This window comes from Ambystoma mexicanum, chromosome 2q, assembly GCF_040938575.1.
Source record: "Ambystoma mexicanum isolate Mex_15411 chromosome 2q, UKY_AmexF1_1, whole genome shotgun sequence".
In the NCBI taxonomy this organism is placed as follows: Eukaryota; Metazoa; Chordata; class Amphibia; order Caudata; family Ambystomatidae; genus Ambystoma; species Ambystoma mexicanum.
In genome coordinates, this window is record NC_090924.1 from 942765741 (window position 1) to 942779221 (window position 13481).

The 13481-nt window shown below is 43.5% G+C and overlaps 1 protein-coding gene across 3 annotated transcripts in view; it reads left to right on the top strand.

Annotated features, from left to right (window-relative positions):
* Nucleotides 1-13481, top strand: part of RAPGEF5 (Rap guanine nucleotide exchange factor 5) — a 1543629-nt gene that overhangs the window by 1385793 nt on the left and 144355 nt on the right. For 2 of the 3 annotated variants that reach the window (XM_069648248.1, XM_069648250.1), the window contains 3 exons: nucleotides 4399-4422; nucleotides 5375-5405; nucleotides 10201-10279. In XM_069648248.1, the coding sequence (XP_069504349.1) occupies nucleotides 4399-4422; nucleotides 5375-5405; nucleotides 10201-10279 (134 nt within the window). The remainder of the gene's footprint in view (nucleotides 1-4398; nucleotides 4423-5374; nucleotides 5406-10200; nucleotides 10280-13481) is intronic. The other variant, XM_069648249.1, reaches the window with a different exon arrangement.

Here is a 13481-nt window from a genome sequence, read left to right on the forward strand (position 1 = left end):
CAGTTCACAGCTGCATTGCTTTCAGTATCAGAGGTTGGAACATTTTGAAACACGTTCCAGTTGTCAGTAGCTCAGCACAGTGCATCATGTGAGGTGTTTTCTATTTGGCTGCAGTGCATAGATAGACAACACTTTAGCAATGGCGAAAATTGCAGATTGCAGCTTGAAGTATTTAAACAACATCTAGTTTTTGTGCAGTTATTTTGTGCATGCCAAATGACACCCTTCACCGATCTATGCCTCTTAGTAGCCGTTGCCCCACCTTCTGTGCCTTAAATTCATGACATCCCACTGTTAGTCATAGCCATGGATCTGTTACTAGGATGATTTACATGAATCAAACAGGCCTGGAAGCTAAAGGTAGAAGCAGGCTTTTAATGGTAACAAGAAGCTGCAACTGTCTTTTTGGGAGAAGTATTTCAGTAGCTCGCCATAGCGCATTGTGCAAGTTTAGTGCTTTAGTCTTGTGCATGCTAAATGCCATGATTACGGATAAAGTGGAGAGGTCCCCATTTGTCTCATTGTCCCATAATGCAGTTGCCTCTCTATGGAGTTTTGTGACCTGCCAATGTATTCAGCTCTGCAGCCCGCCCAGACCTATGTCGAAGCCCGCCAACCCAGTGTCCCAATGGTTGTGTTTTTGGGGTGCTTAAGGCCAAGGCTGGAAGAGCTGCAGTGGATGTGACAAACACGAATGCCAGTATAAGGTATTGTTTATTGTGCAGAACCATAGATAGCAACCTCATTCCGAATTCTCTCAATACTTCGTGGGCTGCTTCCTCGGAGGAGATACAGTAAGCCAACAATGACAATAATTGCACTTCTGCTTATATTACGAGACAGTTTTTGTCACATTTCGGCCTATTTTTATCAGAAACAATATAGGCGGCTGAGCGCAGAATCTCCTCGCAGATTGTAAATTGATCTTTCAGAATCTGTGTAGCAGTCAGTTTGGAAAAAGTCAAACTGCCACTAAAGATCTGTCCTATCTCAATGTTTTCTGATGTACATCACAAACCTAATATCAAGTACATGAATTTAAATGCACAAATCCGTACCATAAATTAAATTAGTTATATTTCCTTACTTAACCAATTACCAATCAACTTTTCTCTATAAAAAAATGGCTCAGCGTCAAAAGGTGATCGAAATACATGCATTTACTAGGGTTCTATGTGAAAAGACCTCATTTTAAAGCTCTCAGGTGAAAAAGACCGATTTACATTGACCGATTTTCTATTGATCGTAAAACCAGCATTGTAAAGTTCTTTAAAATGTTTTTTTTTTATATTCAGGGGTTTTACCCCCGAATCCCCCATTGTTCCTCCCCTACCCTAACCCACCTCCCACCCCCAACCTCTCCCGCGGGATTTCCTTTAAATCAAGTATTTTGCTGCCCGAACCCCCATCTCTCAGCCCTCGCCACCACCCAAGACTCCTCCGACCTGAGACTCCCTCAAACCAAAACACAGCCAGACACACAACACACACGTGCACACACTCACTTACCTGTTCTCCCCGTCCTGCGCTTCCGGGTCCCGCTGAGCCTGTCCGCCCCTAAACGCACTCGTGTGCGGCAGGGGCATGGTAGTTTGCTTTAGAAAGACTGCTCTGTGCGTTCACGGAGCAGTCTTTCTAAATCAATTTTTATTCCATTTGGGGGGAAAAAAAGTCATTTTACCTGGAATGGTTTACTGGTGGTTGCCTTGAATAATTATGTAATAAAACCGCATTTTTAATTCATACATTGTGTTTGCTGTGAATGAAAGGAGCTTATATTAGCACACTTCACTGACCAGAACCTGCAATGCTTTGACAAGGCCTTTGACAATATTGTGGAAAAGACATGCTGTAGAAAAAAAAGAGGGAAAAGAGGACACATTTGTGACAAAATAATGAGACAAAAGAAGGTGGTAGGTATGTCCCTGTGTGGATTTCAGCCTTGCTGTGAATAGGCTACCAAGCTACACTACACTTCACATTTTCAAAAGATCTATATAAATAACAATTCATTAACAAGTTATTACACCTCACTGATTAAAGCCCAGTGAGGCCGAAACATTGCTGGGGTTGCTTGTGGTCTCGTCCAGGTTAAAGGGTTTAGCCTAGACGACCATTTTTGGGGATTGAGGCAAGCTGATTTTCATATGGTTGTTTCCCCCTGCGAAATGTTAAAGCAAGCTAAAAACAATAGAATGGGCTGCTGCTCCCAGCAGTTGTCAGTGTTTATTATTAATTGAAAGTTTCCCATACAACACTCTTCATGCGTTTCACATGCAAATTGACACTGGAGCATGGTATGCAGGTTTGGGGAACAGACTTTGTAATTAAGCAAGACAAGGGTATCTGCACACCCTGTAGGGAAAGACATGAGCTGCAAGGGAGACATTTTAGTCTGTGTCTCTTCAGTTCACTTCTCAATAACAAGAATTCACAGCCACAAGGAATGAGAGTAGATTAATTCCATCACAACATAAACTCAAAACATACCAATTCCTGCACAGCACTTCTGCGGGTCAATGCTCTTTCTTCACCCCAGTAGTGCAAAGGCCAAAGAGTTTTACAAAATCCAGAATCAATAACTGCCAACTAAAGATTTCTGGAGACTAATGAGCCAAATTGGGAAATGTGTTAAATTCAATACTCCACTGTTGATAGCTCTCGGGTTAGGCAGAATGCATCACCCTAATTAGGACACATGCATGCAGTCAGTGGCCGTCATCTCAATAGCTGAACCATTTTATTATCTAGTATATGAAAATGTAATTCCAATTCAATAGAAACCTGAAAATAAAATCCAAAGAAATGCAATGTACCATACTTAAAATCATTAAATCAAAAAACTGACCTGGTGTTTGTTAAAATATGTTTTTTAAAATATTAATTGGATTGTTATATCAAATACTATGTTGCATTTTCACCTGTAGACTTTTTTTATGTTTGTGGTAATGGTTAAATGCATACAAATGGGGTACCATCTCAGCCTCTGCAGGACAAAAAACTCCAGAAAAATACTTCGGAAGTTGCAAAGCAAATAAAAAAAAATGGCTCTTGATTATTAGAAATTAAAGTGAGAACGAAGTTCTGGGGAATATTTGGAAGACGTTATGTTTGCCTGCAAGAGTAGCGCAGCTGTGAATTTACCAAAACACAATCTTGGGAATCTTGCTCTATCCCTGATAATCATCCAGGTCGGCCATCTTGTATTTTTGGTTTGCTTTTGTTTACTAGGTTGCTTGTCTCTGACGCGTGCTTGGCCTGTTGTTGCGTTTGTCCATATGCTAATTGCATGGTGAGCATGTGCAAGTAGCGTTACAAAGAGACGTACATGCGATTTTGAGAAAGCTTCTAAACTCTTAGCCAGGGCAAGGCATATTACAATATGTTTTCGCACTGGGGGTGAAAGACCGGCATGTTTCTTTCAACCACTGACGTGTGTTATGGCTTTGAGTGGTTTTCTGTTACTACTTTGGTGAACCTATCAGCAGCCCGGCATTTGTGGAATCTATTATTTTATGCTGGATTTGGGCACTGCCGGTATTTGTTAGTTTTCTCAGATGTAGGATTAGAGCATTGCACTGCGTTCAGATTCCGGACTGCAGGTACATGAGATGTGACTGCCTTGCCTCTAATAGGTCATTGGTTGCAACTAGAACGGATCCCAACTTCTAGGCACTTACCTTTCCACTGGTCTAACTAAAATCCACGATAAAACATATGATACATTTTCCAGAATGCCAATAGATGTTTTGCTATAGTTGTAAAGCTGTGCAGTTACAGTTTCGAAAATTAAAAAAACAAAAAAACCAGAAAAGAATTTGGGTGCCATGGGGAAAAAGAAGGGAACTATGGCTAGTCCCTTCTTTCTTTCTATGGCAGTCAGCCATGTAGCCACGAGGAGTGACTGGCGAGGGGAGAGGCAAGAGCTAAGGGTGTGAGGTGCTCACAAAAGGTAAGTGTGGGGGCGTGGGAGCAGGGTGGGGACAAGGTGAAATGCAGCGGGAGCTTGCACAAGGCAAGGGAGCAAATTAGGGTAGAATATGTTGGTGTCCTGCACATTAGTGGAGATGGAGAGCAGCAGGACCATGGGGGTAAATCCTGCATTTTGTGCTCCCGAATTGGTCAGAAGGCACCTTATGACATCTCGTGGGTGCAAATTATCAGAATATATGTCCTGGAGTTTGTCTTTGCTTTTCATGGATTGATGCTACACTCACAGAATATGTATGTCTCAAAGTGAAAGGTGGGTGATACAAAATGAAATGCACGTGCTCTTTTCTGTACATTCACAGTGCCCCGTGTATTCATGTACTGATATTGACACACTTTGTGTCTCATCCTCCTATCCCCAACTCCTTCTCGCCCTCTCACGCTATCTTCTTGCTTTTATGTGGCAAGGACTTTTATAGAAGACGTTTCTTGGTGAGTCCATTTGGGAATCTTTCATATTATAAATGGATGTGTCCATGTCTCTTGTTGAGTGAATTATAGCATATGTACTCTTATTCAAGTCTTATGTGTGTATCGTTAGTGATGTCTGTTCACTGTAAAGTCCCAATTTGACATGCCAATTAAATAAACAAACTATGGACCTGGTTTTGATGTATCACTATGTGGTCCTTATTAAACTGATTACATCTTTGATCGATTAGAACACTGTAAAACTTAATTTGGCCAATCTGTCTCAGGCAACAGATGGATGTATGAGCCCCTGGTGTTTAAGACTTGCTTGCTAGCTCTCTCAGTATTCCTCCCTATGGTAAATGATTTAAAACATGTGCCCTCTAGTATTAACAAGACACGAAAACAATGCTGATGTTCTAAGAATAGTAAAGATGTACACACGCTAGAACATGTCTGTCGAAAATCAATTCATTTACATTTCTGCTGACTGGCTGCTACCAGGTTTTCATTTTTTCGTAATTTGCCTTCACCAATGTTTAATTTGCAACTAGTCACAGAGCAGATTTCCTGGTGCTGTCTGTTCTGCTGTTGTCAGACAGATTTCAGTAAATATTGATACTGTTAACTGAATTGACAAGGATACGAGAAAGACAGGTTCACCAATGTCATCTCACTCGACCTCCCAATCCCTCGTTCCCACTCCAATATTATTCAACTCAAGACTTCTTTTAACCCGTTTCAGATGCCCACTAAAATGGCAGATTGAGGTGCCTGGCTACTCGCCTGAGTGAGGAAGTATGAACACACCTGTGGTGGTGTCTGCTTATTCTGCTAGCCAGTGTGCAGCTCTTAAACTCAATACGATAGTGCCAGACAATTGTGTTGCAAGATATCAAATTAGACGTGTGTATTGAGTAGCTTTGTATTGTTCTGACAAATGGACCGATTTCTTCTCTACTTTATTTTTCAGCACTGTAGATGAATATTCACCGCACAGAAAGGTAATGCAATGCAGCCATCATGCACGGATACATATGTGGGTTATTTTAATGAACCACATTGGTAATTATCTTTAAACACTAAAATGGCCTTCATGAATGTGTCTATTTGAAACTTTGCTAGGGAAATGTGCACTTCCATGCTCATGGCAGGGATGCTACCGTCCACTTTTTTTTATCGTAAACAGAAAACATTGAATTGCAAAGCTAGGGCAATTGAGCAGACGTTCTGTGATCACAATTTGACTTGCCTTATTTTTAGACAGACAGCGCCTCTCATGCTATTTACGGCATTAGATAAAAATGTGCTCATTTAAATAGGCTAATTGACATAGAATCAATTGCAAGCAAGCAGGATATTTACTGTGAATAAGGGTCATGTAGACAGTGTTAAGTAGTTGGAACTCTGAGCGAGGGGATGGCAGTAGGCTATGTCCTGGGCAGAGAAGGGGCAACTACGATAAGGAATAGTCTTATGGCATGCCCTGCAGGCACTGCTATGGTTTTCAGACCAGGGAATGGCTGAAGGTTTCAGGGAATAGTGGACCCAGTCTCTGCAGAGAATCCACACTGGCCACGTCTTGTTCGCCCACAGGGTAGCCCCAGTTCACCACAGCATGGCCACAAGCACTGTCTGAGGTACATCCCCCATGTTCAGGGTCCTTTTTTGTTGAGGAAATGTGCCTTTGTAGGGTCTCAAGACATGAGTGGGCCCAGCGTCTGCATAGCTTAGCAGTAGGGGGCATTTTGTCAACTGGGCATAGCGGCCACAGCTATCCTGCTGGCATATAGGGTAGGTGACCTGCACCTGGGCATGGCTGAAGGTCGTCCTTTGGGTGCTGTGCCTGGTAGCTATGTGTTGCAGTCACTGGATAGAGTAAAACTGTGCACAGGGCATAGAGAGTGCCACTGTGTTTAGGGCATAGGCAAATGCCAGGCTTCGGGTATAGTGTAAGGGACATGACTCACAACCACAGGGCCTGCACTGAGCTCACTACCCATATAACATGGCTGCAGGCCATGCCTGTGGACACTACGCTATGCTAGTATATGGTTGTGGGGCATGCCATGGGTGACCCATCAATGGGCTCTGAACACATGGATGTCAGTTATTATGTATGCATGTCATTAACGATACCATTCATGTCATCAGTGATGCCATGAGCAGTGTATTGCAGAGCCCATTTATGGTTTCATTGATGGCCATAACTTTGTTTTATTTGGTTATTTTCATTTTCAATAAAGAAAAACAGAGTATACAACAAAAACCCAACACCCCCTCTTCCCCCCACCCCCCACCTACAGCTGGATATCCCCTCTGAAATCTTGCAGGGCATAGATTACAAATATGCATAATTAACAGATATCAAGAATACGCAAATGTTGAGGGCAATGCTGTAAATGAAAGTCTGATTGTAAGAATTAAAGTATCTCCGCCCAGTCAACTGGGAATTTAGACTGTTCACCCTAAATTACATATGTGGTCCATTCCAATGCTTCAAAGTTCCAGATCCTATAAAACCATTTGATCACCGTCAGAGGATCCTTAAATTTCCACTTTTGAGCAATCCCCAACAAGGTGGCCAACTGCAGCACCACAAAGGTTATACGTTTTTGCGTTGAGTTACCATGCATAGTAGAATCAAATACCAGTAGCTTTGATTTCATGCAATTTGGGTTCGACACACCAAACAATTGATGCTGGCCATAACTTTTGAATATATATTGATTTTAGATTTTATATTATTACCATCAATATAAATTTGTCCGGGAATGTGTGCAATTATTTATTTACATTGTTTGCTATCTAAGTTTATTAGAAACCCTTCCATAGTTAGTTTTTCTGTCAGTGATGTATATACATTGATAAATGTCTGCATTTGATAAGCAAATTCATTTATTAGTGAACCAGCTTAAAATATTGGTCCAGAACAATTAAAAAAAAAATCCTTTGAAAACACCGTCAAAACCACATTTTACAAAAAATATAAGACATAACTACTTGCAGTCTGGCATTTCTGACGACGCGCTGACGCCTGACGTCATTAAGAATAGTCATTTGGCAAAAATAACGTCAGTATTGGTAATTCACTTTAGTTGGGACTCAGCCTTAGGGATAGAGTGGGTACCATACACAATCGAAACCAGCCAGTGTCTGAGCCTCCAGCATTTAGGAATTTATGAGCAAACAAGTTGGTTAATCAGCTTAACCAGTGGTTTTTGTTTACTTCATCTAAGTTTATGGGTACAAAAACATTGTTTTCCACCTCTTTGTGGGTCCCATTATTTAGGTGTGATCAAAGGTGGCTGCTTCTGTGAATGTCTTGTTTCTAAATGTCAAAATGCGGTGGAATCCACAGGCCCTGCTGCTACTTGCTTGAGTTTAACAGATGTGCAAATAGAAACAAGCCCATGCATTCTTCCAAAGCAAAAGCAGCCGTTAAACTACCTGAGTTAAGCTTCTGAGTGTTTATAAGCTTCGCCTTTAAAGTGCTCGAGTCTACAGGCACTCCCACTCGAAATGCTTCAGACGTGTACAATATAATTTATGATATCACGCTGGTGTGCTGGTGGGGAGGGGGGATAGGTTATGCCTCTGTGTTCCATGGACATTTGGCTTCGGATTGCATAAAATGGCCGACAGTGCACTGGGCGTCAGGTGCAAGAGCAATGGTGCCGCCTGCCAGTTAATATTGTGTCTGCCTACTCTGCTACACAGGTATAAAGCACAGGACTGGGTACCCGCACAGCAGACTTTCTTGAACTTCCCACGTTGCGTTTAGTGGTCAGACCCCCCTCTCTCTAGACGCTTGCTTGATGACTTTCTTGCCCATTTAGGCCCATTTGGCACCTAATTCACACAATCCTTTTATAATGGCAAACCCCAATTGAAAAGCCAGACCGGACCCATAATGATGTATGTGGGTTAGTTCTCCATCCCCTGTATTCAATAGTGAGGGCTGAAGATGCCTGTGGCAAAGGCAAAGTAGGCAAGCACAGCTACGCTGCCTGTCTCTGGGCGCGGTGCAATGCTGTCATTTCCTTTGGGAGGGGCTCGTCCCTGGTAATCGCGGTGCCACCGCGCCGACGCCCACACCTGGGGATTCTGAGAATGTAGCCAGGCATGGGGACATACCTGCCGTGCCTCTCTTGGAAAGCCAGGCACATGCTCCATAATTCTACTACGCGTCTGGGCAATCTGGATTACCTTGTCTGCATGGGGAATGCCGCATTGACATTCATGAAACACTCCTCGTGAAATGTATAATTGCGGTATTTTCAGTCCCACATTCTGCATCAGAGGAAGAATCTTGAAAACAGAATTTCACTGGAAGGGCAAAAGACGACGGATGTCTGCATCCTATCCGTTAAACACACCACGTGATTGCAGCGCGTGTTTTTAAATCTTTCATTGCAGCGCCTTTCTAATTTTAGGCAACGACTGGAGCCTCTGAGGGCCCGATTCATGGAATATTTGCCCGGTTCAAGGTGAATTTGCACTGCTGAAAAAGTGACTTTACACTGCCGACACAACCCCTGATTCATGGAACGTGAAAAGTGTACTTTTGCAGTGCAAAATCCGGGCAAAGCTAGCGTATAGTCTTTTTTTGCGCTGACTTTGCCCGGACTACACTTTGCACAATTCCATGAATCAGGGTTTGTGTCCATGAATCGGGCCCTGAGTGTTTAAAATCTGCATAGAGAAGCAGCTCTAGTGGCAAGCATTCCTTGTCAACTTAGTCAAGAATTGAATCTTGACCCAGATTGCGATATTTTTACATTTTGAAAAGGCATTACGAGTGAGCTGACTAGACAATAACACGCATGCATACATTATAAAAGTGGTGCAGTATGTTCCAGACTCAGAAGTATGGTCGTGCAGGAGTGCTGCATCCAACTAACATGACCAATGTGCCCTGTGGATTCAGTCGCACTACATGTAAATAGCCTGACATCATGAGTTCATTGAGACATGCACTGTCTACTACTAGCTTAGCTCTGGCATCTCTAGTATACTGACTGAGAACAGCTGGTGCACATTAGCTGATGAGTTGTGCTTCACTATACATAGCGCCTAAAACGCGCCCAGTGGAGTAACTTTGCTGAAAATGTTTGGGGGGGAGGAGACATGCCATCTAAAGAAAAGGTGCACCAGCCAAATGAATGGGGACAAAATGGTGTGCCATGAAAGTTGGGGGGGACAAAAACCCCTGTCCCCCCTAAAATTACGCCCACGTGTACGTGCCCAATAATTCATTCTCTCAACTGTTCAGATATTGGACCTGGAAGTTCTATTTTCTGTAGGAAATAAGATGCATTCTATATGAATACAAAGTAAACCATGAAGTGGGGAGTCAAAATGCACAGTGGGCGGTTAATGTGCAGCATATTTTCTGGTACTGTGGCTGGAATAAACGGCACTTCAGGCACAGGCGTCAAATACACAGCCCCATATGCAGCACGCCAGCCGCAGGAGGTCTGTCAGAAAACGATAACCTTTAAGAAAACAGCCGGAAGGATATTTCTGCACTTTGTCTCTGCGCAAAAGATGGTGTATGAGTTATGAACGCGCTCCCTCACTTTCCATCACTGTTCACAACAGATCCTTGGGATACATAAAAAACGTACTCCTCGCGAAAAGCGCAATCACTGTTTTCCCGGGATTGGGTGGGTGGATTTCCTTTGCTCTTTTGGTCAGCTGCTCTGCCTGGAACATGGCGTGACTGGTCTAAAAACAGCTTCTGCTGAACAGAGAGGCGTGACACAGGCACTCATTGTTCTTCTTTTCTGCCTACAGAATAAAACCCTTTTCCACCAATTCAGCCTGAAAGAGAATTGGCTCCTGCACAGAGGAAGTGTGACCGAAACAGAGGAAAGTAAGTACAAAGTATTGGGTGGGAGCATGGGGGACTGGACAAGGGAAAGGAGTAAGATGCTAAAACGCTCGTGAGGCGTGTCACAGAAAGCTCTGTGATTGACTTCCCTGCAGCAATCCTCGTTGCCAGCGGGCTGTTATCATTACTCCCTGCTGCAGAGCAGGGATCCAGTAGCCGGCTCTCCTCTGTATTCTGCTACTAAACTGCATTAAGTGATCATGCGCATTTATGTCACTCAATATCTAGTATGGCATTCAAACTCATTTGTAGGTCATTGTTTTGTCATTTTTCTGCGCGCAAGTATGTCTGTTATCATTTTACCAAATTGAGAAGGCCCCCTCCTCCTATTTCTCCACGTTATTCTCCTTTCACTGTAACCTTACTTTATATATTTTCTTTCCTTTGTCTGTTTCTTTTTACTGTAACTGTACGTACCCAGGAACAGTTATGTCTCTTTAGAAAAGACTGTTATCTGGCTAAATAAGGAGTCAGTCTTTCCCCTTACATTCTGCTTCTCAAAGTGAGCACCTATTCCACTCAACATTTAGGACAGCCCTGCTATTCAATGAAGCACTGCCTGCACAAGCAACTACTTGTGGCACTATGTTTATGTTATATTAACCACAATTTGCATAAATGACTTTTGAATTTGAACCCACTCTCCATTGTCACATAATTTCCTGACAACTTAGTGCTCATGAATAAGTGTTAACCTTGCGAGAGTCCACTGCTATGTGTGTTTAATATAGTGTGGCAGCAACTGCACCATAGTTAAGTTGAATATTGAGATATATAGGAAACCTGAAAAATTAATTGCTAATAACTTTTGAATCGCATGACAGATTAGGCAGAAATATTGGCACGCGCACCCAAGATTGAGATTTTGGGAAAGATCTGTTAAAAAATAAAAAGGTTATTAAGAAAGTATAAAAAAGCTGTTTCGGCCTACTACCCATTAATTTCCCCATAGAGAAAATATCAAAATTCTGACAAAGGCAATGCTTACTGGCCAGGGCCAGAAGCCTTGGCTAGTCGGCCCAAAAGAGATGTATCTTTGTCTGTGGTCACTTAGTGGGGACAAAAAGAAATATATTGGGGGAACATGTATAGTTGGCATGGCCGAAGGCCCTGGCTAGTGAGCCCAAAAGAGATGTATAGTGGCTGTGGCCACTTAGTGGGAAGAAAATAAATATATTGTGGGAACATGTACAGTGGACACGGCCGGTGCCACTGGCCAGGGCCGAAAGCCATGGCTAGTGGCCCATTAGTGTGTTAAAATATAGAATCAGCATTGCCCAAGGCCATGCTCACTAGTCGGGGCCCAAGGCCCTCGCTAGTTAGACCGAAAGACATGTGTATTGGTCACAGCCGAAGCCCGTGGCCACCTGGTGGGTGTAAAAGAAATATATTGGGGGAACATAAACGGTGGACACAGTCGAGGTCCATGGCCATGGCCAGTGGCACAGAGAAAAAAACCTTTGGTATAATAAAACATTTGAAATTCATTGAAAACCCTTTAGTTAAAGTGTAGTTAAGTTGAGTAAATTTAATGCAACAAAACCATTGAAATTCAGTGGATGTGGGAAGTCATGATCAGCTAGTGAGCACAGCTTTCTGCCATGCCCACTCTAAAACAGTACCGGGCCACTAGCCATAGCCTTCGGCCATAGCTACTGTATATGTTCATCCAATATTTCAGGCCCACTAGGCCCTGGCTAGTGAGCACGGCCTGCAGCCATGCCCTCTATATATTTGAAAGCAGTACTGAGCCAATAGCCATGGCCTTCAGCTTTGTCCATTGTATAGGTTGCCCCAATATGGTTTTTAACTTTTTCTTTATAACCACAGTTATAACTTCAATGCACTACAGATAGCCGTGGTTATTTGTAGTCGTCCAATAAACATGGTTTTGGGAAGAAACAATGAGAAACAAATGTTCCCCTAACCGCTTAGGCACTCACTAACTGCCCCATCTCCTAACATGCTCCCCTCACTCCCCTTAAGTCTTCCTCACTTCCCTAGCACTCTCCGATTCTCCCCCAACACTGTGGTTTGCCGTGACACATGTTCATAACCAATCTCGTTTTCTTTTATAGCCGCGGTTATCCCATCGAATAACCACAGCTAAAATAAAACATTTGTGTCCTTAACTTATTCCCTAGCCCCCCTACAACGGTAACATTTCACATGGTGTCATTGTTAGGAAAGATTTCGTAATTGTAGGTAATTTTCCTTCCATGTGGCAACCCCTAAACTTTTTGCTATTGTTTTTAACCTTGTTCTTGACTTTGCCAGAGAAGTACAGCCTTCTGCCGCACTTCTCTGGGCTTTCGCTCCTTTCTTACGGGGAAACTGACATGCCCTTAAGACAGTCAGTACCGGGGAACGCTGTTTCCCGTAGTTTCTTTTATCGTGTTGCGGCTTTAGTGCAACATGACACAAGAGGGCACTGTAAGCTAAGTTACAGCTCTCTTGGGTCTCTAGCCTTCTACAGACCCTAGATACTCTTTTAGGATGGTATTTGATCGGTGCAAGTCATTCAGGGACTCGAATGGTGGCAGCGATCGTTTTGTTTATTTTGAGCTCCTTTTGGCGTTCTGAGCACGTTTTTCGCACTGAACCCAAAATGGTGGCCTGGCTCCCAAAATGGCCAGACCACGAGGCTCCTTTGTCTTGTCCACTGACCGTCTTGCTCCCTTCACCTTCCCCAGGTCGAGCGACCCGGGGCCTTCCTTATTTGGGCATGTACTTTCCCGCGAAACGTGGTTGCTTTCGCGGGCTTCTACATGTCGTTTGTGTGCCTCCAGGGTGTGGGCTGGGATGTCTGGTCCCAATACACATCCTGGGTGCCAGAGAGTCTAGGGTGGTGTGAATGCCTGGGACCACCGTGGTCCGTGATTGGTCCGCGTATGGTATGTGTGTTGATGAGCGGATCTCCCATTGGCTCCCCTCCGTTTTGGCGCGAAGGGAACCGTGGATAAGAGGGAGCTGGAAACACCACTACCATGTCGATCTCCTGAGTTCTCACGAACGAAGGAATACAGGAGCCAAGTATCCTGCAACCAAGAGGCTGGACCGAGGAATCGCTGGTGACCCGCTGAAGGAATCCTCCTTTGCACTGCTGTCGTCCTGTGAAGCCCTTTCCTCCTTGGATCGAACCAGAAGGCCTGTACTGGTGCTTCGACCTTTGGAATAGCAGGAA